Below are 24,695 nucleotides of genomic sequence, written 5' to 3' on the forward strand. Positions count from 1 at the left end.
AAGGTAGTGTGGAACATTCTTGTCGATGCAAATTGGAAGGCGGTGTTGAGCACTGAGCACATTTCGCACTTAACTCAAAATCCTAGGTCCTACCGAGATTTGACTCGGATCGCTGGATTCAGAGTCCAGAGTGCTAACCATTACACCATAGAACCATCAGGACTTTTTGGGTGACATGACGTCACCCTGACAAATACGATGCTTTCAAAGCATTGCCCGTTGCTGTTCTTCTCAGTTCGTACGTAAGGATCTAACGGTGTTACTTTTAGTCATTTAGCAGATGCTTTTGTCCAAACCAACGTACAAGGGAGATAACAGTCAAGCTAAGAGCAATAAAAACCTGGTGTAACAATAAATACTACCCTACATAAGAAATCGAAAAAAGACATAGAAAGAAAAAGAAGTGCAGGAACGTAACTACTAGCAAGTTAAGCACTAGTGAATGTGCCAGTCAGGAGAGTTGGGTCTTCAAGAGGTTCTTGAAGGTAGAGAGGAAGGTAGTGTGGAACATTCTTGTCGATGCAAATTGGAAGGCGGTGTTGAGCACTGAGCACATTTCGCACTTAACTTAAAATCCTAGGTCCTACCGAGATTTGATTTCGGATCGCTGGATTCAGAGTCCAGAGTGCTAACCATTACACCATAGAACCGTCGTGACATGGCGTCACCCTGAAAAATACGATGCTTTCAAAGCATTGCCCATTGCTGTTCTTCTCAGTTCGCACGTAAGGATATAACGGTGTTACATTTACATTTAGTCATTTAGCAGACGCTTTTGTCCAAAGCGACGTACAAGGGAGAGAACAGTCAAACTAAGAGCAATAAAAACCTGGTGTAACAATAAATACTACCCTACATAAGAAATAGAAAAAAGACATAGAAAGAAAAAGAAGTGCAGGAATGTAACTATTAGCAAGTTAAGCACTAGTCAATGTGCCAATCAGGAGAGTTGGGTCTTCAAGAGCTTCTTGAAGGTAGAGAGTAAGGTAGTGTGGAACATTCTTGTCGATGCAAATTGGAAGGCGGTGTTGAGCACTGAGCACATTTCATACTTAACACAAAATCCTAGGTCCTACCGAGATTTGAACTCGGATCACTGGATTCAGAGTCCAGAGTGCTAATCAATACACCATAGAACCGTCATGACTTTGGGGGTGACATGACGTCACCCTGACAAATACGATGCTTTCAAAGCATTGCCCGTTGCTGTTCTTCTCAGTTTGCACGTTCAACGGTGTGGAACATTCTTCACAGATGTTGAAAGTTCAGAGGTTTAATGCCATTTCTTATGGCTTATGGTTGGACTTTCATCATCCAAAGATAATTTAACCATCTCTGAAACAGATATCCCTTAAGTCTTAAAATAACACACACAGAAATGTTCAAACATGTGATTTAGTTTCAGGTTTCTTCTGTCATCTACTTCTCCAACCTAAATATCTATGACCTGGCATTATATATCTCATGTGCTCTACATTTGCAAAGCGTCTGCTGGAGTCTACAGCAAATTCACTCCATCTGACCACCCATATAGTTTACCCGTCCCTGATTGTACACTCATACTCCCCGCACACCAGTCATTTTGATCATGATAAGTATTTTAGGCCATCTTCATATCCACAAAGTCGTACAACTTCAATGAGTAAAAATGCAAAATGTATCATTTTATTTACTTTGATTCATCAAACACAAATTTACTTTTCAATGCTGATTATTATCAACACTTCACATATTAACACTTAACACAGACAATGCAACCTGACCATGGCACAGTGTAGACCTGAGTCTCTTTGTTCTGCAGCCCTCAAATAAGAAAACACTGATCCACCAGGGTCTTGGAAGACAAATTGCGTCTAGACACATGAAACCGCATGATATCCAGTCCCTGCGTTGAGAAAAAAGGCAAGGTTCAGACTTTAGTACAGCGTGATGAAAGGCATAAGATTGGGTCTTTTGGGACATACCTGTTGCACAGTGTAAGTGAGCACAGCTGCCAACACCAAGTCCTGGCAGGCCAGATCTGTCACAAAGGAGAGACAGATTAAGAATAAATCACACCTAAACAATGTTACCAAAGGAGAGACAGATTAAGGATAAATCACACCTAAACAATGTCACAAAAAGAGACAGATTAAGGATAAATCACACCTAAATAATGTCACCAAAAGCCTATCAGTGCCATGTAGATCATAATATCATAATAGAGAACCACCTCAAATAACCTCAGATCATTGGGTTGATGTTGACATAGAGAAAGCACATGACACCAGAAAGTGCACTACATTACATCACAGCCATATCTTACCTATGACACTGAAGAGCAGGGTGTCAAAGATCAAAAGCAGCAGTTCTTTACCGTAGTAGAGCACCTCACCAAAGACCACACCATCTGGGTCTTAGGAAAGAGAAAAAGAAACAAAGATCAGTTCAACTGGAGGTCTCCTCTGCCCTCCTGTGGCCAAAACATGTATGACATTGACTTCCACCAACCAGCCCTTCAACACTTCCTACACACACTATAGACCCAAATAATATATATAAATTATACTTAAAAAATGTCAATACCTTATATCAGTCACTATGTTGCAATATATATGTTCTTTTAGACATTTTAGACATGATTCACATCGCACCTGGCAGTGCCCAGACTAAATGTAGCATGTTTCCATTCTACATAATGTGGTAGATAAATACCTCTGTAAAACACACTCCTCTCAGCTGGCGGCTGAAACTCATACTTCATAATCCTTTCCAGTGACAATTTATCTTTCACAATATAGTCCATGTCCTTCAGGGACTGCAGAGAAAAAGGACATATTTACAAACTGAAATCATGGTGTTCATATAACTGCTGCTGTGGTTCTTTGCTGTAGTGATATTTAGACTTAGATCCCTGACACACTCACATGCTGAAGGAATAAGGAGAGGAGAGTGTTCAAGTTGTGGGTGACTGTGGCCGTCTGGGTCTGTCTCTCTGCTCCCTCGCCATGTCTCCTCCTCTGGTTGAGCTGCAAAATAAAATGGTGTTTTCACATGTAGTATGTACTTATAAAAGCTTTAAAGTACACTTTATTAGATGCGCTCTGATCATAGACTTGCAGCACAATTGTCCTTCAGTTAGTCTGTCTGCATCATTTGAATGCTTTTGAGCTCTAATCAAAGACCAGGGATCCCCCGCAGTAAATGTATTATGTGTACAGATGGACACACTTCAGCTAGAGGCAGGGAGACTGTGTCGAGCAGCTGCCGAAAGCGCTCTGTCAGCGCCACCTCAAACACCTGGGTGTCAGAGTGAGGCTCCAAACCGCGTCGGGCACAGCGGTCCTCCTTCAGAAAAGAATGACAGATAGGAATTAGTGTGTGTGTGTGTGTGTGTGTGTGTGTGTGTGTGTGTGCGCGCGCGCGTGCGTGCGTGCGTGCGTGTGTGTGAGGCTCTGAGGCATGTATGTCTAGGTGTGTCCACAAGTGTGTTTGTTACCTCCTCATTCCTAAGGTTATTTCTTAAAGTCTCGATGCTGACATCTGCATATCCATGGACTGACCGACCATGTATGTAATATCCATAGCAACGATGCATGAGAACAAGCACAGACACCTGAGGGAGGAAAGCCGACAAAAAGACAATAAGAGTTACATACAACTCCACTATTACTGTAAATACAAACGGGTTCAAAAAGATTAATTAATGACTGGAAACCCACATTACTGATTGAGCAAAGGTCCACAAACTGACGAACTTTGTCCTCCACACACCGCTCATAGAACAGGTGATACATCAGCACCTGTAGAAGACAGAGCACAAAGTCAGAAGATACACAAAAACATGGACGAAACATGTTGGATGAACATACATGTCTTTGTCTACCCCCCTCTTTCAGTGTTCTTGTCGCTCTATCTGCATGCTGACAGCCATGAATGGTACCACAGCATGGACAGACTAACAGAGACTGCACTTCCTGCCTCATCCAGCCTTTGTAGAACTGCTGCTGTGTTCGGGCAGAGCTGTACCTGAAGCGCGCACACACCTGAGCTAAGGCTGGGGGTTTACCTGGAGCAGGCCCAGTCCCAGCCACACTGAGGTGATGATGCCATGTCTAAGGATGAGGCTGGAGGGGGACGAGTGGCCATCTCCTCCAAGCTGCAGGTTCAGCTGGAGGTCACTGGTGGCCAAGTTCACCAGACCCACAACCTGAGTGTGGAAGAGGTTACTCTGTCAGAACGGGTTCTTTGTCGGTGCACCGAGAGAACGTTGGCATGGTTATACTGAACCAGCAAATATTTGCAGAGAGCTGAAATTGTCATTATTCAATTTAACAGTATTACACGACACTGAATGTCTGGCTAACACTTCTTGCACAAGTTGTTCTGTAATGTTTAATGAACCTTCAGGATTTCTCCCATTGTTAATGCAATGACTACCCACCAGGTGTAGCCCCATTCTCCATGTTGAACCCACAGGTCACACAATATCACTCAACTATCAACATCAAATATAAGTAAATGATGACGAGTGAACAGTTTATTTTGAACACATCTAAGTTCTTCATTCATGTATTTCTTGGCCTCAGTCTCACCTGCAGGAGCAGCAGAGCAGCGAGCAGCTGGAACACTGGGCTGATCCTTCGCATCGCCTGCAGCTCATTCCACTCGTTGGCCACCAGGAGGCGCCTCCAGGCAGAGGGAGCAGCGGAGGCCACTGGACCAGAGGGTGAAGGTCCTGTATCATCAAAAACAGTCTTTTACACCTCACACCACATTACCATTTGAGCTTGATATGAGGAACATGATGTGTCAAAGGATCGCCATGTGTTAAAATCTTGATAATCTTGATCCTGATAATAACTAATACTAAGCCTAAAGATATGATGTTATAAAACAGACCTAAGCCTCTTGGTTTATTCTGAGGTCTCTCCCAGTCAATGAGGAAGATATCAATAGACAGTTGCACCACCAGCAGGTGAAGGAGTTGCAGAGCCTACACACAGGAGAGATACTCCATTAATGTGCAGTTAACAACAGTAAGATATGAAGGAGTTTGTAAAACATCTTGCTTGCTTACTTTGAGAATGAAGGCCAGAGACACGTAGCTTTTAAAATAAGTTTCTATGTTACCACCAGGAGAGGGCAGCGTTGTGGTAACAATGGAACGCTGGGCCTTCAAAAGCAAAAAAAAAAAAAAGCAGAAATCAAAAGAGCAAATATAGAATTATTTTCAATGTGTCAAGAATATTGATAGTTTCAGGGGAGAATGGCAATCAGTGCCACATATGGTTTTAAAGCTGTATTATACTGACCTTATAAGCCACAAGCCAGAAAACACCAGTCCCAAAGGTAACAAGGAAGAAAGTGTTTGCCAGATTGCCACTCAAAAAGGCCAGGAACTTCATCAATGTCTATAAAACAAAAAGGAGAAACAGCTTCAGGGAGGAAATACAGTGGCTTGAAGACTATATGGGATATCCATATCAGTGTCTAACCCCACAGACCATGGAATTATGAAGTTCTACATTCACAGCATTAAGATAATCCAATTTGATTTCAACTGGAATCAGAATCAGACTCTCATTACATGTACACTCCACTGATCAATTGTAGCTGTATCTCTCTCTGTCTCTGTATCTCTCTCTCTCTCTCTCTCTCTCTCTCTCTCTCTCTCTCTCTCTCTCTCACACACTCACTCACATACAGTGCCCTCCACAATTATTGGCACCCCTAGTGAATATGAGCAAAACAGGCTATAAAAAAATATGTCTTTGCTGTTTATCCTCTTGGTCTTTCACTCAAAATATTCACAAAAATCTTACCTTTTCATTGAAGTAAAACTATTGAAAGCAAAAAAAACTGTTGACATTAAATAAATATTTTCCCCCAAAACATGTGTGCCATAATTATAATTTTACTTCAATGAAAAGGTAAGATTTTTGTGAATATTTTGAGTGAAAGACCAAGAGGATAAACAGCAAAGACATATTTTTTTATAGCCTGTTTTGCTCATATTCACTAGGGGTGCCAATAATTGTGGAGGGCACTGTACATACATACATACACATGCATTACCCCCCCCCCACACACACACACACCCACATCCAAACCTACTGTGAAGTTGAGTGTCTGCTGTCCTGATCTCCGACTCCAGCTGCTTGTCTCCACCAGCGTCACCAGGAGGGCCACAACACTCAGCACTGCCACTGAGATCTAGAATAAACACACAAGTCTGAGCAAAGAGGTACACACACATATACACACACACAAAACTATACACCCCAATATACACATATGTACACACAGATATAGACATATTCATACTCATTTAACAGACATAAACATGTACCATTATTATAGAAGTATATATTCTAAAAATAAAATAAAAAATAGGATGCATACAGTGGTGGCTAAATGCATGGAGACCTCATCCATGCTGTACGTCACAGCAAACGACACCTTTGAAAAGGGAAAAAAAGACTAAGTGTTCGTCTCCAGTGAATAACCCTGAAATACCCCCAAAACCATGTCAGTCTTTTTGAGTGTGAAAGAGCACCTGGACTCTGGCCTCGTCTGCCACTCTGGCTGTCCTGTACTGAAGGCTGACCTGGAGAGGCGGTTTGGCTCCCGGGCTGCTGGTCGGGATATGCACACTACCCCACAGAGCCAAGTCACACAGGTTAGCATTCGCCAGACATGGTTAGCCACTGAGGGCAGAGACCAGTTTGGCTTAAGGCCCAACAGAAGACCCACACCAAGGTGTGGAGTAGGCGACCATCTTCACCACACAAATGGATACACTTAAGCAGACACCGGGGCCACAGTCAAGGCTGAGGTTAGCGGTGAGCGTCTCACCTGAACATGAGAGAGCTGAGGTAGTGAACGGATCTGGGTGGTGACATCAAGCTGTCTGCTCTGCCTGTGAGTCCATCCACCAGGAAGAACCTCTGCACACTATGGACTGAGTGAGGAGACCAACTTTCAAATACCTGGCCCCTAACACATCTGAATAGTTCATTGTGTATTTGATCATGATCAAGTTCATAGTTCCTCATTTCAAAATTGTGAATTGTGTATGTTTCCTGAGCACCTGAGGTTCTGGACTCTGAAATTTGACTTTGAATGGGGATTGGCCACACCATTACTGTTCCGTCGTTGTCATGGTGTCGAAGAAACAGTTGATGAAAAACTGGTTTAGGGTACTTGGTGAGAAGCTCCTGAACAGAGATGGAGCACTGTGGGAGATGGGGAAAAAACAGCAGTCAACACACATCCACTATCAGTTATCACAGTCTGTGTCAAATCAGAGAATGAATCTTACAGAATGTTGATAGGTTGCTCCAAAGAGATAAACTGCGTTCAGTCTTGGCTGGGTGTCTGGGCAAAGCTGGAGAAGATAGACGGGCATGTGAGGCCTTATTCAACATTTCATTTTAGATTCTTATTTGGATATCATGCTTCAAAGGACGATGTTTCACCTGTAGGATTCCACCCGTTACATCCTCCCAACCAAGGAATCCTCCGCTGGCATTGTAGCTTGCAAGCATCAAAGGCAGCTGCACACAATGAATGTATGTAATATTTATTAATTTTGTCAAAGCAACAGTTGTACACCAAACCCATACCTCTTATCAGTTTGATTTCCCTGAACTAAGGGAAAGGAAAGAAGCTTTAACTAAATGGAATACTGTGAAGGCGACAGGCTGGTAGATAAAAGGAGAGAGGGAACCAAGGGAACCTTTTCGTTGCTACTGAATGTGAGTCCTCTTGGAAACGTTGGTGTTTCAGTTCTTTGGTATAGTCCTGGCAGGAAAGGACTTTGAACAAAAAGACACATTCTGCATTTATTTATTTGGCAGCATATCAGATATATCAGATACCTCTTGTTACATCATACCTACATCAGTCAGTACAAGGTGACACACTAACTTGCTATTACTCTATATGTTGCACCATACTTTAGAGTATAGTTACATTTTTAACATGTGCTACCGGTATCTAATATTCTTTTTTGACAAACATTTTCAGATTATTAGGCGTTGATTTATATTCTTACAGTGGTGGCTGCAGTGAAGCAGCAAGCTGATACAGATTGACAGCTTTGGAGTCAGCTCTTCTAGCATCCAGTGTTACCATGTTGGCCAGAAGCTGGCAAGCAGTGAGGTTGTTGTAATTCTAAAGAAATCATGTATAGTTTGGAAAACACATGTGACGATAGTTGAAAACAAGGACTCTACATACTCAAATTCAGTTTGGTGTGGCTACTAAACTACTCCTTACCATACATCCCAAAAGGCTGGAGTCTAAGTAGGTCTTAAACCAGACTGAGTCCTGTGGTAGACTTCCCTGTAAGGATATTCAGCAGAGTTTTAACATTATGGATGGAATGGAATATCTATATGCTATTATATTAACATGATTTATTTTTCATATATATATATACATATATACAGTATATATATAATATGTATTATTACCTACCGATACACTGGCAGCAGCGGTTGAGGTAAAACAGACTTCACCTGTCTTTGAAATAAAAAATACACATGAAAGCCCGGTACATCACTCAACCAGAAGATCAGATGTTTAATGTCCTCAAAACACCTGCTGCCCCTTGCATGCACTCGAGCAGAAATATGATCAGCAGCCTGCAGAAACCACATTGTTTCCACTGTGTTGTTGTATACACCTGGACTCAAATATGCCCTCTGTGGATATGCTTATCCAGCCCCAGGCACACTCAAATCTTGTAAGGCTTTCTGACACACATACTCTGAATGGAGTACGCTTAAACAGATAATTGCTTCTAGTGATTTCCACTAATAATATTGATCCATACAATTACATGTATACGGTTATGCAAATAGTTTATGGTCATGAAAAAATAGTTTATGCGATATGTCCATGAAATATAATCACATATCAAATAGGGTTACCATGATTGCTACTTACTAGCTGAGCATCAGGACAATGACATGAGCCAGTAACAGTGTAGAATGACTCTTGACACAGGCCACATCTGCATGGGGAAATTATACTTTTAAAGCACAGGTGCCACTGACAGAATAACAGGCCTGATTATTCTCTTACTCCACAGTGGTTTCTCACATGGGACTCGCAGGAATTCCAAGCGTGTCAGGGGAACAAGTGAAACAGGAAGCCGTCAGGGTAGTCAGGCTCTCAACTGGAAAGACAATAAACACTAAACACATGATTTGCCCAAAGCAATTACAGAGAGGGATGGTGTGAAAGGCGAAAAAAAAAAAAAAAACATCTTGGCAGGAAAGTAACAGCCAAAGCTGTTCCTCAATTTGAAATGCTTGACTGATTCTTGGAATATATATTTTTAATAACATAGTGAGTGCCTGTGTTCACTACGGCCCTTACCACGGGTTTGGCCGGCTCCACACTGGCAGTCTCCCTCGGCACACCTCAGGCATCTCCGCTTGTCATTTGACACTGTGCCATTCTGCAACAAAGGATAGAAATCGAATTTACGGAAGCATTCAAATATGTTTCTTGTATGCTTCCAGTCAGAAGATGCTTAGTCAGCCCCAGCTGAAGTTCTTACACATGGAGAGCACTGCACCACAGGATTGCCCAGGTCTATCATAGTAAAACCATCATCACAAGTACAAGCTAGACCTGTGGAGCAAGAAGCAAATATGTCAGAGATCAAAACAGTAACTGGAGATACACTTCCAGGAGAAAATGTGAAGTGTGATTGCTGTAGCAGCAGAGAATCATTAACTGTAAGACTAAGACTCACCACTTGGGGTTCTGTGCTGATTCTCTCCACAGGCTTCACATATCAGCGATGCCGAATTGAAGAACTGCTCTTTGTTGCACTGGCTTGGCAAGTGAAGAGGAATGGACATGTCCGGCCCTTGGGAAACACAGCCTGTAAAAATGGCCAGCATCAGAGCTATTGGTTTTACCTGTGCCATCGCTAATGGAATATTTCAGTTACACCTGTACTGGCAAGCTTCTGTTGTGGCAGGTGACCAAAGTCCACCAGTAGAAGAGTAAACTGAACTGTGTCCTTGGAGACAGCATACATCTCTGTTTTGTTATCCCACCTCTCTTATCAAAGACAAGGGGAGGTTACCTGAAAATCAGCAAACATAATTGTGTTCAGCAAAACATGGGGTTTCATCTTGGTGTTAGTGTCAGAAAATGTAAGTGTTCCATTGAAGCATTGTGTTTTGTTTTCTCTATGGGCCCACTCTTCCCAACAGTACATCATGAAGTATTTCAGGGGGAAGTGGAGAAAGATCTAACATAGCTATTACAAAGGCTATGATTGGTGACGGCATGTGTCATGAACCTGGGGCTACACAGCGGACAGCTGAGCCTGCTGACCAACTAGCTAGCCTTCTAAGAGTCTGAGACGTGAACCTGCATTTGAAAATCACCACCATTGTTTTGTAACTGCCACACCAGTAGGTGGCGATGTGAACAGAGTTTATTATGTTAAGGTAAACTTTGCTAAGACGAAGAAGAACACTCGCCCGGCACGCAGTACCGAGGAACTAGTAAGCGAAAATAAGCAAAAATAGGCGGCAAGATGGCAGCAAAAAGCCTCAAAATAAAAGTCTGCTTCAAATTTGTTTTTTTTTGCAAATCCGGTTTCACAAATGTTTAAACGTTTTACACGGCATATGCCTGGTGTGCTGCCAACTAGTCGAGATAAATACACTTTTTTGGGGATACAGCTCTACAAGTGGTATTTAACAGAAGAAAAAACATGCCAGTTAGACTTTGACTTTGTAACCATTGACTCCATGTCAGTTAGGAAGACATAGGGGAGGGCACTGTATCTGTAGGCCTGTTTAGTTGAAAGCCCACTCACCACACAAGTGGGATGTTAGTTGGACAGGACAAAACAGAAGACAAGGTTAATAATAAAACATATGTTTCACAAGCTACTCAATTATATAAAGGAAAATCAACTGATGTGGCTATGATATGTACTGTATACAAATGCACCAGATGCTACAGAACATGTTAAAGAACTATTTAACACTCCATATAAACATTAACGAACAATGTTATTACATAAAGAAAGAAAAAAATGTCAAACAGTATGACATGAACTGTTTTATAAAATGTGTAAATACAAATGGTAGCAATTTCTTAGACCAATGGCAATAATAACAATGACAGACAAACTTCACAATGACATACATAGACAAAAATAGAAAAGAGCAACACTATGAAGACTTGTTAGGCTGTAATGAAGATGTTTCACATGTACTTGCTGAGTTGAGAGTGAGCATAATCCAAAGTCTAGTTTACTAGACAGCAGAACTACAGACCCGCAAGGGAAGGAAGTCTTGCTGTATTTTTGCTGTGTAATTCCATGCATTTGTATCTTGTGCTGGTACCTACAAAGGTGATGCAGGCCTAAATATCTATAGATTTCCATGAAGAACTTGTTATACGGATTTAATTTGACCCCCATATAAAGGTTTTTTTCAGTCACACAAGTTCATCAGTAGGCAGTTATTGTAGGCCAATTATATGCATGTTATCGCCTACCTTTCAACTCTCAGTCTCAGGCTGATGGAATGACTCATGTAGATGTTCAAACACATTTTCTCATTTCCAATTTGTTTTTGGAGAAAACAAATACTAGTAGGCTTTTTGTATTTAAAAAGGCATTTCAAGCTTGAATTTTCCCACCTTTACGTTCATTGTACATTTGGTAGCACATACAGTTTGTTAAATTATATTTTTTTCGTCTTTGCATAATTTAAAACTAATAAATAAGTTTCGACTTTTATTTTGAATTTCTGTGGAATGTTTCGTTATTGTCGCTGGCTACGCGCTGCTTGAGAAAGGTTAGGAGCAAGATGGCGGTCCTGTCAGCTAGGATCTACCTTAGGTCCTAAGCTGGAACATGCCTTAAGATGTCAGCGGTTGAATGTAATAAAATGTAAAGAGTTTGGAGAACACCCAGTTGCACATATCAGGGCTATGATTACAAGTATGAATGTCACGGACTAAACCCCTCCAGCAACCAGCGAAATGTGCGACAGCTATGCCCGCTCTCTGCTGCGTGTGTCGGTGGCGCAGATCTGTCAAGCTCTAGGCTGGGACGCAGTTCAGCTAACAGCATGTGATCTTCTTTCTGATGTTCTAGACCGCTATATTCAGCAGCTGGCAAGAGGTTGCCACCGTTATTCTGAACTCTGTAAGTAACCTCCCCAGACCTTGTATAACATTGTATTAACAAGGTGAGCTTTTAAATGCTCCCAATCAAAAGTGTTAGCAACTCTTCAGTGGTAAGGCCTCAGTACAGCTTCACACAGCTAGCTTGTAGGCTAGCGTCCCAACACAACTTTGCTGCATGCTGAGAGTTATTAAAGTCTCTTGCAGCAGGTATCGCAGTGTTATAATCTGCGTCAGGTATGTAGATGATGTTAAGTTTAATTAAATCTCTCATCTGTCATTTAAATTCTGTGCGGTGTGCATAGTGATCAGATGTCAACAAAGGGGAGTGTCCAAAGTGCTAACTTACCTGGGCTTAGATCTGTGTTTACAAGAAGCGAAGAACTATTTGTCCCTTTCTGCACAAATAACCTTTGAGAATAAAAACGACACACTGGAAGTTTATAAGTTTAAAAGTAATAGCACAACTTCTTTTTACTGTTATAATGCCATCACTTGAGTAGTGCCTATCTATATTTAGGGTTACTTTTTGGCAATATTGGGTTATGTGGACTGCAAATCTACAACAACTGTTTGCTTTCAGATGGAAGGACAGATCCCGTGCTGGATGATGTGGGTCAAGCCTTCACAATGTTGGGCGTCAGCCTTAGTGAATTGGAAGATTATGTCCACAACCTGGAGCCTGTTGGTTTTGCCCATCAAACACCCCTCTTCCCAGTCAGTAAGAACAATGTGCTGCAGTTTCCACAACCAGAAACACGAGACAAGGAGGAAAGGAAGGAATACATACCAGACTACTTGCCTCCATTGGTCTCTTTGCAAGAAGGTAAGTCTTCATAACTGATTTCAGTCAAACCTGTAGCAGGGAGGCTGAATAGATTAATTGTGTTGGTAGAATATGGTGACATTTGTGAGAAAAAATGAAATGTGAAAACAGTTAAAAACATATATCTTAATAGACAATTTCTTTCACTCATATCTTTGTTTCTCTACCTCTGCATCTCAGAAGAGGAGGAGGAGGAAGAGGTCATGACAGACATGGGCACATCAGCTGACGCTATGCAAGTACCTTTTGATGAGGAGGAGGAGGAGGAGGAGGAAGACCTGGGAGAAGAAGAAGGAGTCAATGATGAGAATCACCCGATGAAGAGGCCCATGTTGAGTCCTGATGCCAGTATTGGCATGATGCCCAGCAAGAGGCCAAGACTTCAATCTGGCTTCAGCCCGGAATGGACAGGGGAGCCGAGGGAGCCCCTTAGCTCTCTTAACCCCCAGCGGGTTCCATCCTCTATGACGGATAGTTTGGGATCTTTATCACCATCACCTGAGACGCCGTTACCAAATGTCGTCTTTAAGCCCCTGCCTATGATCCCTAGACACCCAGACCACAAGGCCATTTGTGCTCCGAACAGAAAGCCAAGCATATCCTCACCTGGCAGGCAGAGAGTCAGATCACCTAAGGGCTCCAGTGTTGGGTCCTCAGCAGGGAGTCCCATATGTTCACCTAAAGCATTGCCAAAGGAGAAGAGGAAGTCACCAGGTCAGGCTAAAAGTCCCAAGAGTTCCAAGTCTGGCTCGGAGAAAGCTGCCCACACGCCTGGGAAGAGCGAGCCCCTGCAGAGGACTCCCCTCGCCCCTCTGAGCGAGAGGATGGGGAAGGAGAACGTTCATGTCCGGCAACAGAACTTGGAGTCGGACAGGCTGCTTGGAGAAGCACAACTCAGGAAGCCAGAGCCACCCGACAACACAATTGATGACTCCATCGACGCTGTGATTGCCCAGGCTTGTGCAGAAAGTGAGCCAGACCCTTTTGCCTACTCCTCAGCTTCAGACTCAGAGAGCGACAGCTTCTCCAGCCCCAGTCGACTGACCATCTTGGAGCAAGCAACACCCAAGGCCAAGATGGGAACAAATACCTGTTATGATCGAGACACGTCAACACCGTTCTCAATGAGTGGCGTCCCTGGAAGCATGTGGACCATGGACGACTCCATCAATGAGGTGATTCGCAAAGCAAATGACGGAACACCACTGAATGCACCATATCTCTCGTCCTCGTCAGCCTCACCTCCCACCCCAGAGCCTCTGATGAAGTTGTTTGAGGACAAGCACAAGATGTTGGCATCGGCTGATGTGAAGAAGAAGCTAAAGAAAGAGCTGAAAACCAAACTAAAAAAGAAAGACAAGCCAAAGGAGAAAGACAAGGAAAGGGAGAAGGGTAAAATGAAAGAAAAGAATCGCGATAAGAACCGAGACAAAAGCAAGGAATTCCCTAAGGAGGCTAAAATTCCCTGGAAGGACTTTTCCCTGAGGGAAGACGACCTACGAGAGCACTTTATGATGCGGGATCTTGGAGGCCCTGAGATGTCCTCAAAATCTAAGTCCAAAGATGGCACTGACAGTATCTTCAGGAAAGACAAGGAAAAGCACAAAGACAAGAAGAAGGTCAAGGAAAAGACCAAAAAAGATAAAGACAAGCGAGACAAGGGCAAGGACCGGGGAAAAGTGGACAAAAAGCTGTCCCTTACTCCATTTGGTCAGGGCGATGGCCCCTTTTCGCTCTTCAGCCCGTCCAGCTGTTTGCGTATACCCACTATGCTGCCTCCACTCCCGCCCATCCTGCCTGATCGGGACAGCAAAGGCAAAGAGAAGGACAAAAAGAAAGACAAGAAGGAGAAGAAGAAGAAGAAAGAAAAAGAAAAGGAAAAAGAAAGGGCCAAGGAGAAGGAGAGAGAGAAGGAAGAAAAGAAGAAGGAGAAAGAGAAAGAGAAGGAAAAGCGAGAAAAGGAGAAAGAAAAGGAGAAGGAGCGGCTGAAGCTTGAAAAGGTAATGTGCTTTGAAAAAAAAAATAGTTATGCAGTTAGTTAGGTATGCAGATAGGATCCCTGAAGCTGATCATATGGGTGTGGTCTATAGCTGGGCAGTGTGTCCTATCAGCTCGAGGCACCTTTGATTATGTAAACAGACATTAAGTATATGAGGCAGCTGCTGGTCACCTCACCAGAGTCTTGTATCTTTGCAGGTGAAACTGCTGGTGAAAGTGGAGCCTCCCACAGCACATCCCTCTCCTGTCATTCCCAGGATTACACTCAGGGTGGGGGTCGGCCAGGACAAAATGTGAGTACCATGCCGTAGGCAACATGTGTTTTATGTATGTTTTGATGGGTAACGGCTTGCAGGTATTAATATAATTTATATATATATACTGTATACTGTCAGGAAAAACGGTCAAGCTTTGGTAACTGGGCAGCCTTGTCAGATTAGTCCTTCTTTTCCTTTCTTTTCTGGAGGCCACTCTCCTGCTTCCCAGGGGCCAGGCATGTTTGCTGCAGCCCGTACCACTCTATTTGTTATGATGTGCACCAACAAGACGCATGTATTTTTCCCAGTAGCCTTTGCACTTAGATGATGTTGCTACCACCAAATCAAAAAGACAAAATTGAGTATAAAATTGATTTAAATAGTTGAAGTTTTGTATCTATAGCTGTTGTTTCGTAAGGATTCTCTCCCACCATGGTGTAGCACAGTCGCATGACTCTGGGCCCCCAGTGCATTTTCACTGGTAGCACTGCCTGTAGTTTTGCCCCTGAATAATATGTCATATTTGTATGTATGTACTGCACTGGATAGAAGGGTATCACAAATGGACTTATCATTAGCAGCACGGGATTCGGCACTGAACACCAAAGGTGCAGACTGATATAACCCATTTACCCTAGGTGCAGACTGTGTGAAGAAACTCCAGGTTAAAATATGATTTCCAGGATGTATCTTGTTGTTAGGAAAAGAACACACTTAGTCCCTCAACCACATTGCGTGCGTCCAGTTTTGTTGTAAGACATTGAAAAAGATGCACCTGGATATCTGAGGGTATGCCTTAACCATCCTTTGCCCCCATTCCAGTGTCATTAGCAAGGTTGCCCCCAATGCTGAGGTCCCTAAAATGACGACGCCCAAGATGCCGAGTGTAAAGGCAGCCCAGCCTCCAGCCCCGATCTTCTCTCCTGCAGCGCCCCTCCTGGCTCCTGCGCCTCCCCCGCCTGTGGCTCCTGCACCAGTGCCTCCTCCCATGGCCCTCTCACAGGGCAGCTCCTTCAAGACACAAGTGTGCAGCGTGGTCACTGAGACCGTCAGTGCCTATGTGGTGAGTTCTGGGTATCACAAACTATGTGTGTGTGTAAAGTTCTCTTCACTATCTCTGCAGGGATGCTTCCGTAAAACAGTAAAACACATTGAAAGAAAGGTTCTTGAAAGGATTAAAAGGTTCTATCCCAACGGAAAATGTGTAGTAGTGCATGAAGTCAACCTAAAGCTCACATATGAATGTAAATCTCACCCTACATGGATGCTGTGCCTTTTTCTCCAGATCCGTGATGAGTGGGGAAACACAGTGTGGATTTGTCCTGGGTGCAATAAGCCTGACGATGGCAGTCCAATGATTGGATGTGATGACTGTGATGACTGGTACCACTGGTAAGAGTTTTACCGAATTCATGTATTACTGCTGGAGGGAAGCTTGTCTAGTCGAGTGTTAAGTACATGAGCACAGTATAGTAGGCAATTGTCAGTGCACAAGTATATCAATACTATGCTGGTTTTGCTCATCAGTTTAGTGCTCTTCAAATGCCATAGAGATATGAAAACTACAGACTGTGTGGCCACCTCTCATCATGCTGTGTTCCCCATCATTCATAGTCCACCCGTGTTTCTCTGTCTGCAGGCCCTGTGTGGGGTTGACGGCTGCTCCACCTGAGGATGCCCAGTGGTTCTGTGTTAAGTGTGCCGGTAAGAAAAAGGACAAAAAACACAAGAAAAGAAAACACAAAGTGCATTGAAACCGGGGCTGGACATTTTTATAGAAGGCGCAAACTTTTCAGCTCGAGGTGGCTTTAAACATCTCAAATGCCGGACAATTTCCAGAAGTAAAACTGGAGAAATGTTCAGACTACTGTCCTCAGAATGGGATAGACCATGGGTACCCTTTTGATTTGTGATCAAGTGGAAGATCTGTCCACCAAGCACCTTAACTAAGACAGCGTGAAAGACATGCAGGTATTTGTTTGCGTATTTGGAATATAATGACACGTGGTATCAAAAGAAATTATGCTTTTCCTTTTTAGGAGGATATATTTGCTAAAGCAGAACATCAATCCGTTACAATCACTGTTTCAGTGTCCAGCCATTGTTTTGACATTGATGAACTACTTGCATGTAAAGAGACGGAGGTATACTGAGGTTTGTGTGTACAATATGGAAAGTCACTCGGGCAGTTTCCTTTTCTTGAGAAACTCAGTTTCATTGTCAGCACCTGATTATTTTTAACTTGAGCAGATTTTCTCTGTAATTAGTGTACATTTTTTGAAATGAGAGATTGTATTTTTATTTTTCCTCACACATATTTTCCATATGCTTTCAGCATATTTTATTTGCCCAGATTTCCACAATATTAAAGGTTCAGTGGTTTCTTGTTTGCTTTTGGGGTATGTGTACATTAGAGATGAAATGTGTACTTTATGTACCTGAGAATGATCCCTGAAATCCCTGGTCAGTGACATCTGACAATCTGCAGTAACTGTTATGTTTTCTTGATATTTATACATGTCTTTCTTTTTTTGTTGACATGCCCAAGAAAATTGTTCAGTCATTTTATCAGGACACATAAAGAAGCTTGTTAAAGGAGGGAGAACAGAGTTTATAAAAGATTTATAAAGAGGTTTATGAGTATATGAACTTGAATAAAAAATCTTCTCTTTTGTCAGTATAAGCTGGATGTTTTTCACCCCTCTACCTAGAGTCATCATAGTGATGTAAGAAGACCTTTTCTGTTTCCCTTTTGAAATGATGACTCCTTTAAATGCAGTTGTTATATCATAATTGGATAGAGTTTTACCTGTCATTTTCATCTCATAACAGGTTAATGACTATTATGATCTTAAAAGCCTGAAGAAAAATCTGTTGCAAGTCCAAACAGCCACTTCAGCTCAAGTGTAACTTTAGCTCATTTAAGGAAGCATGGCTCAGTTCAAATGAGAAGAAGTCTAGACGTTTTCTGTTTGCCACTGCAGTAAAAGTGTTTGCTTAACAACTCAGAGTAATTTATAGTTTAAGTCCACAAGATGACATCCAGATCAATTCATTGATGTACCTAGCTGTTATCTTGGTTAAAGTTAAGAGTTTCGTATTGAAAATGGCTCCGATGCATAGTAAGCCTAATAAAAGGTTATATTTCCTTAAATGTAGTCTACATGAACCCACCTTAGGCTAACATATACTTCTTACTGATTTTGACTTATGAAGGCCTGGTGACAATAAACCTGGTGACAGTTCATATATAATAAGGCCTAGTGAATCTTTTAAGACAGTGCTAAAACTGGCACTGGTTTGGTTCAGTGGCTTGATGATGTGATGGAGTAGGCTTTGTATGCCTAACAGATGAGATTAGATTTGCTTGTATGTATACGGTCGCATGATCAAAGCGAGAACTAAACAGAATTACGTTGTCACCTCTGAATTTATTTAGTTTAGAATCCTGTTCAACACAGATGTGCAGTTGATCTGCAGACTCCTCCAGATGAGGAAGTGAATGGACTCCTCCAGATGTGCAGTTTAATGGACTCTACCTGGCATTCATACACCAGGGGAAAGGTTCAGTTAAGGTCAACAGAAGCTGTTTATGAAGTAGTTTATGTAGTAAAAACGGCAGAAATATATCTAAACTAGACATTCTCAACGAGGCCCCCACTTGATTATGTTTTAAAAACTGGTAATATCTTATTAAATTCAAACTAGACAAGGATTCTTATTAAGTGTTTATTGTTTCTGAACTGTATGTTGCTGATTTTTAATTGACTCCCACAATTGGTTTGACCCTCAGTTATCTAGCTGAACCCAAACCCTGACCCTGACCTTTACCCTGATTTCTCTATCTAAACTAAATCCTTGAAAGATGCTGTCCAATCGGATGGTGGAACTTTCCACTTTGAGTTTCAGAGAATGCAGTCAGACGTGCTCAGGCCCATGATGCCGGCCCTAATCTGTAAAATGCCTCAGGAACTTTTACAATGTTCTTTGGCAGGGAGCATGTCTCATTTTACACCTTCATGACTGTCAGATGTAAAATGACTCGGTGTAACTGCAGTCTTTAATGACAATGAACAGAGGGATGTAACGGATATGCTCAGTTTATGTAATTATCAATTATCATGCTTTCCACCCAATTTGCAGGTTATTGTAATCACATGGTTACAAGAGGAACTGGAGGAGAAGAAAGAGTTGCTTAAAGGTTTTTGACGGCTTAGTCTACATCTCAATTATAGTTTGCATTTTTCTCTGTTCAGTAGGTTTTTGACATAGGCCACAGAAAGCATATCACAGTATCTCTGATGTGTATCGAACAGTTCCGTGTATTTCTCAGACAGAGCTCATCATCAATGTCCACGACGGACTCAGCAGCCCAGGTCTGCCTGAGAGCAGTGGTGTTGTTTGCTTTTGTGGAACCTGGTTATTAAAAACACGAGACAGTTCCTGATTAACTCGATTAAATCTGTTGATGTGATAAAGGGTTTCATATCTGGATAAGATCTAATTTCTAACATACTCACAAATTTGTAAATGCCTGATGAAACTGGACGTAGGGATTTCATACACTCGTTGTGAGGCAAAGGCGTCATTTAAGTACAGCGCCTCAAAGACACAAATTCCTCTTTTGTGTCATTTTAAGAAAATAGGACCACACAGACAAGTGACCAAGGCATGAGTTTTACATGAAGGCGTATCAGTGCAGATGTTTGGAGCTTTTAAATATAGTCTGCTTGACCTCTTTATTTGTATTGTGTGCCAAAGATAATGACAGCACTCTGTCTGGTCCTTCCCAACAGTGGCTCAATAAGAATACTGAACACAAATGGGCAGAGAGGATAGCCCTTACAGACACAAGGGGGCGAGACCTTCTGGTTTGTGACAATAGATGCAGTGGGATGTGCATCTATTATCTGCACCCATTCCCTGAACCTAGACCCAAAACATGTAGAGAACGAGGAATTTCAAATACTAAATAGACAGTGGAATTTAGTTTTCAAAATAAAATCTCTCTGGCACTAATTCTATTTTTGTCTGGATGTGCTATATTGTGCACATACATTTCCAACCTGCAAGTCTTGCATTTTGGAAAAGAGGATATGGCTGCAATGATCCCTCACAAGACTGTTGATGTAGTACAATTCTGGTGTCATTTGAAAGTTTAGGGAGATCTAAATCAGCAAGGAATTCCTTAATGGTTTCCTGTTCTGTTTTGTCTTGCTCAGTTTCAAACATTCAATATCAAACTAAATGGCAGAGCATGTGTGACTAATGTGTGTAACAAAGCTGTCCTTATGAAGTTCAGAATATTTTGACACATTTAGGGCTCCTGGAAATAGCCCACGGACACATCATCTACTAAAATGGGGACATTGCTTAGTTATTTATTTGTTTTTGGTGTTGTACATGAGAGTCTGGGACATCAACAGGGCCACACACACCCTTCCAGAAGTAATTATCTATAATGAAAAAGCAAAAAGACAAGTCACATGAAATGTAATTATGCCTTGTGATTCTGTCTGACTTAATTAGAAGGGCTCTTTCTCCTGTTCGCCGCTTCTGAGGGAAACATGGGTTACCATTTTCTTTCAAACTTCAATCTTTACAAAACAACTTCCTGAGTAGATATAAACATGTTCATCTGTTAAAATAATTAGATTTTTGCTATTTACCTTATTGTTAATTGTATTTAAAGTATTTATCAATGAGGAAAACACCTATACATGTAGAAATTAATGTTGTTCTGTTTTTCTTTATTCAATAACTAATATGGAAACTGGAGTTCACTCAGAAATAGAAAGTTTTCTCAGAAAATAGTATAGCATTTCTCAAGAATGTCACAAGGTGGCACAGTATCACCAGAATTTTGTAATGCAGACATTGTAAATGTATCAAATAGGCCTAAGGCGTTCAGGCGTTCTTCATCATTATCCAGTTATCTTGTAAATTAGCACTGCACCTCCCGATAAGTTTAGTCATCTGTCCTTATTTTAAGAGGAATATCGACAGCAACAGCAATGTATGTGATAGAATATGCTGCTGTTCTCTATCGCTTTGAGTGTTCTTATAACAAACAGTTTGGTGATGAAGAAACACATTTATTTTATATAGCTAATAAATAGCTCACTATATAGTTTAGTACAACTTATTCATTTCTTACATTTCATTTCCCAGGCCTATCGGCTTGACCACAGTTGATGCAGCCTTGGCTCAAGCCCAATCTGAGGTCTCATAAATACAGGCCTCATGAATAGGATGTCCATCATTCTCCTTAAATGAAGGAACGAAACACAAGGTTGCTTAAGCTTACTGTATCATTAAATCTCGGCACCTATTTCGTGAGCAGGCATGATATGAGGCGAGAAACAGTACAAATGGGCACCGGTGTTAATCGAATCAACCTCTGCAGGTGAAACAAAGCGACGTTATTTCCTAAAAAACATAAACATTATTGTAGGCCTCGCCTTTGTGCAAAACAGGTATGTGCAAACCATAAAGGCTAGTCCTGTGATGTAAAAAAAAGGTCCTAGTAAGAATTCTGATTAATTGAATGTTTGGGTTAGCATGACCTACATTTCAATACAAAACTATCATGTTCTGCACTAGTTTGAGTGGTGAGTTTGAAGTCTGCATTGCATCCATGCACTCACGATGATTGTTTTACGCAGTTATGGACTTGTCATCTCTCACTCTCTCCCTCTCTCTCTCTCCCTCGCTCTCTCCCCCCCTCCCTCTCTCCCTCGCTCTCTCCCCCCCTCCCTCCCCAGAGGATCCCTCTCTGTCAGGGGGAGGCTTCTGCCCCACGCAATCAATGCCTTGGCCATCCACTTAAGCGTTACAGGACGGGAAACGTTTGAATATCTATGGCCTCTCCAAGGTACATTTCTGTCTGTTGTGGCCGTCGTGTCAGCAATATCTTAATCTACGTTTAACCAATATATGTGTGACATTGTCTAAAAAAAAGACATAACTGGACACGTTCTGTCAGATTCCGGCCCGTGGGAGCACACAAAATCCTTAGTGTATGTCAGTCATACATTGGTACTCCTACGGTGTGACTCCACGCCACGAGAAGATCTTAAAAGTCCGGTAAGTAAACGTTTAGACTACTTTCTTTCTGAACTTGGAATGGAGGCATGTGCGTTTACAAATGTTTTCCAAGAAACTGCTCATTATTCTGTCATAGCCCATGACAACGACAAAAAAAGTGTATTTTGAAATTAACCGAATCTAAGATATTTAAAACTATCGCGGTTTCTACCACCTTACACTCAGTCTTGAAACTTGCGCAGACTTCTGACAGTTTATATTCAAATTCAAGTTTTATTTTGTAGAACTGACAGTAGGCTAGGCTATTTACCTCTCATCATGTGCGATACTTAATGGGATAGTAAGAATCATAAAGAAGAACTTATTAAGTTCCATTGTACAGGATGCACTTCGGAAATATCCACTTGTAGGAAATATAAAGTTAGTCAGTCCGACGTTTTGCTTGCTTCCATAGGAGGCAGTTTCAAGTTTGTCCACATAGCGGTACTATACAATAAAAATGCCATGCGCTCTGCTCGCCACCTCAAGTGAACAGGGTTGCAAGACTTTCTGTTAAGTTCTGTTCAAGTGTCGGGTTGCCTTTTTCAGTGCGCAGGAGTTCGGTGGACTGGACACATACTTTAAAGAAATGGCATAGGCCATCATCGCAATGGAAAAATCCTGTTTCATAGTCTGGGTTTCTCTCTCACTTAGCTAACTTTCGTCTGGGTCGTGCGATTGACCCTCAAGAATGCGTGAGCCATAAATTAAATAAAGCTCCCATTCTGAAGTGGATCAATTCCTTTGACAACGCGCGAAGTGCATATCCATCCCACTGCGGACAAAACTGCAACTGGACAAAGGCAACTGAAGTAAGTTTACCAAGCTTAAGATACTTTAACATAGTTTCTTCAGATTTTGAATGTTTCGTGGAAAGGACTATTTGTGTTTTGGAGTTATTCTCCCATGCTTTCAAGACTGGTGTCAGTTGAATTGGGTCAAGATATATGGCCGTGTCAGCCTGTTACCTGTGACAGGCATAAAGTATGTCGGAGTAACAATGATCAAACACGTGGGCAGACAAAATAATTAATGTGGGCAAAGCAGGTCAAACATAGTGTATGGGTCCCTGATATCTTGACGTCAGTGTTGTGAAGTTCATCGTGAGGATAGAAGCGATGATGTAAATGATGTTTTTGTGTGACAGGGTATGAGAGGACAGGGACCGGGGAAAGTGTTGCTTTGCAGAATTTTGTCTGGTTTACGAAGATACGGCTTTACTTCAAGGGTGTTTCCCCTAAATTAGGCACTCCTGCAATCTCAGATAACGCTCACACTTGAGCGCTGCTCGCGGCGATATATTTGCATGGAACCTTCTGACACGGGTCATCCCTACGAATAGTGCAAGTGCACTAGGGGTATTGAAGGTGTTGTCTTTAAAGGTGATGTTACTATCAGTGAAAACATATATCCAATATTTCACAGTCAACGTCCATCTTCCATTAAAACGTAATAATAACATTAGATGGGGAATGATTTTGTCACAACATGACACCAAATCTGATAAAACACCAGTCTTTCTTTTGTGGAAATAAGATGTAACATTTTCATTCTAATAATAATTCCATGAGAATAGTTAGAGAACACGAGTAGGTAAACCCGTTAAGCCTTGAAAAACAATCCACGAGCGCCATCATCCGACAGGGTGTCGTTGGAAGTTGATCTCGTATGGCATTTTGTTTTGAGCTCTTGCCGAGTTGCAGTTCCCACATAAGGTAAAGTGTCTCACTGAGAACCGTCCTTGTCCAAATGGCAGTTTTAAAATTAGACTGCCCATTCAGCACATTGTTTGACTTGCTACTCGGAGATGTAGCCTACTGTCTGAGACTCCTTCTCCACTCTTCAACCGTGAGCTGCCAGGACCAAGTTACTTTAAGCTTATTGTTTCGCCTCTTTTCCTTTAAAGTATTTTTCGTTCCTTTATCTGAGTCTAGATGTTTTCTTATTAAACCCTTGCATGTGTTAATTGATGCGAACGACATTTATTCAATAACGAACCTATTTTATTTTGTTTTATTTTTCTCGGTTGCACTATTCCACTGAAGTTGGTGTAGTCTGAAAATGTTTAAAGTGCTATTTAATTGACAGTGCGTCTGGAAAAAATAGTGACTCAATATTTTTGTTAAAAAATGACCCTAATTCACAGTATACAAATATATTTGAATGATAGAAGTGCAAGATTGTCCTGTGAAATTATTTCATTGCACTCTTTTTTTTTTCTATAAATATTTTGTTGAAATGTATGCTGAAAGAATTATAGATATGGTGCACACCGTATTTTAATAATTTTACTGACTGATGTGGCCTCTGAGAAGAAGAAAGATAATTGAAGTTTAGGCCAAACTTAAGAAAGAATAGGAATTAACAATCTC

The 24,695-nt window shown here is 41.7% G+C and overlaps 3 protein-coding genes across 7 annotated transcripts in view; 2 read left to right on the forward strand and 1 right to left on the reverse strand.

Moving 5' to 3' along the window:
* Positions 1-1,278: 1,278 nt before the first annotated feature.
* On the reverse strand, positions 1,279-10,087 carry LOC116219437 (meckelin-like). The gene is made up of 29 exons (XM_042707442.1): positions 9,752-10,087; positions 9,554-9,627; positions 9,370-9,451; positions 9,091-9,166; positions 8,935-9,001; positions 8,464-8,508; positions 8,263-8,328; positions 8,039-8,157; positions 7,721-7,799; positions 7,461-7,538; positions 7,304-7,369; positions 7,073-7,217; positions 6,838-6,943; positions 6,539-6,635; positions 6,385-6,441; positions 6,097-6,195; positions 5,295-5,393; positions 5,060-5,155; positions 4,882-4,975; positions 4,575-4,717; positions 4,049-4,189; positions 3,702-3,782; positions 3,479-3,595; positions 3,211-3,327; positions 2,907-3,008; positions 2,695-2,797; positions 2,306-2,395; positions 1,965-2,020; positions 1,279-1,885 (listed from the first exon to the last, which is right to left on the reverse strand). Exons 1-29 carry the CDS (start codon positions 9,927-9,929, stop codon positions 1,805-1,807), a joined length of 2,754 nt encoding a protein of 917 aa, XP_042563376.1. The 5' UTR covers positions 9,930-10,087; the 3' UTR covers positions 1,279-1,804.
* Positions 10,088-11,796: 1,709 nt separating this feature from the next.
* Positions 11,797-17,917, forward strand: LOC105911301 (transcription initiation factor TFIID subunit 3-like). The gene is made up of 7 exons (XM_012840095.3): positions 11,797-12,178; positions 12,740-12,982; positions 13,163-14,982; positions 15,179-15,273; positions 16,060-16,300; positions 16,523-16,629; positions 16,877-17,917. Exons 1-7 carry the CDS (start codon positions 12,013-12,015, stop codon positions 16,989-16,991), a joined length of 2,787 nt encoding a protein of 928 aa, XP_012695549.2. The 5' UTR covers positions 11,797-12,012; the 3' UTR covers positions 16,992-17,917.
* Positions 17,918-21,994: 4,077 nt separating this feature from the next.
* LOC105911293 (transcription factor Sox-6-like) overlaps positions 21,995-24,695 on the forward strand; it is a 68,407-nt gene continuing 65,706 nt past the window's right edge. For 4 of the 5 annotated variants that reach the window (XM_012840085.2, XM_012840086.2, XM_031564296.1 and 1 more), the window contains exon 1: positions 22,330-23,135. The gene's annotated coding sequence lies outside the window, so the exon portion shown is untranslated. The other variant, XM_031564295.2, reaches the window with a different exon arrangement.

The sequence above is a fragment of the Clupea harengus genome, chromosome 3, assembly GCF_900700415.2.
Source record: "Clupea harengus chromosome 3, Ch_v2.0.2, whole genome shotgun sequence".
NCBI lineage: Eukaryota > Metazoa > Chordata > Actinopteri > Clupeiformes > Clupeidae > Clupea > Clupea harengus.

Bases quoted from the DNA above. Each gene is read 5' to 3' on its own strand.
- LOC116219437 (XM_042707442.1), bottom strand. From the start codon at position 9,929: ATGGCACAGGTAAAACCAATAGCTCTGATGCTGGCCATTTTTACAGGC. The intron at 6,442-6,538 runs GTGCTCTTTCAC...CCCTTTTCAAAG, and splicing joins CAGACGAGGCCAGAGTCCAG to GTGTCGTTTGCTGTGACGTA. The intron at 4,718-4,881 runs GTCTGTTTTATA...TTGATGATACAG, and splicing joins GAATAAACCAAGAGGCTTAG to GACCTTCACCCTCTGGTCCA.
- LOC105911301 (XM_012840095.3), top strand. From the start codon at position 12,013: ATGTGCGACAGCTATGCCCGCTCTCTGCTGCGTGTGTCGGTGGCGCAG. The intron at 14,983-15,178 runs GTAATGTGCTTT...GTATCTTTGCAG, and splicing joins AGCGGCTGAAGCTTGAAAAG to GTGAAACTGCTGGTGAAAGT. The intron at 16,630-16,876 runs GTAAGAGTTTTA...CTCTGTCTGCAG, and splicing joins TGTGATGACTGGTACCACTG to GCCCTGTGTGGGGTTGACGG.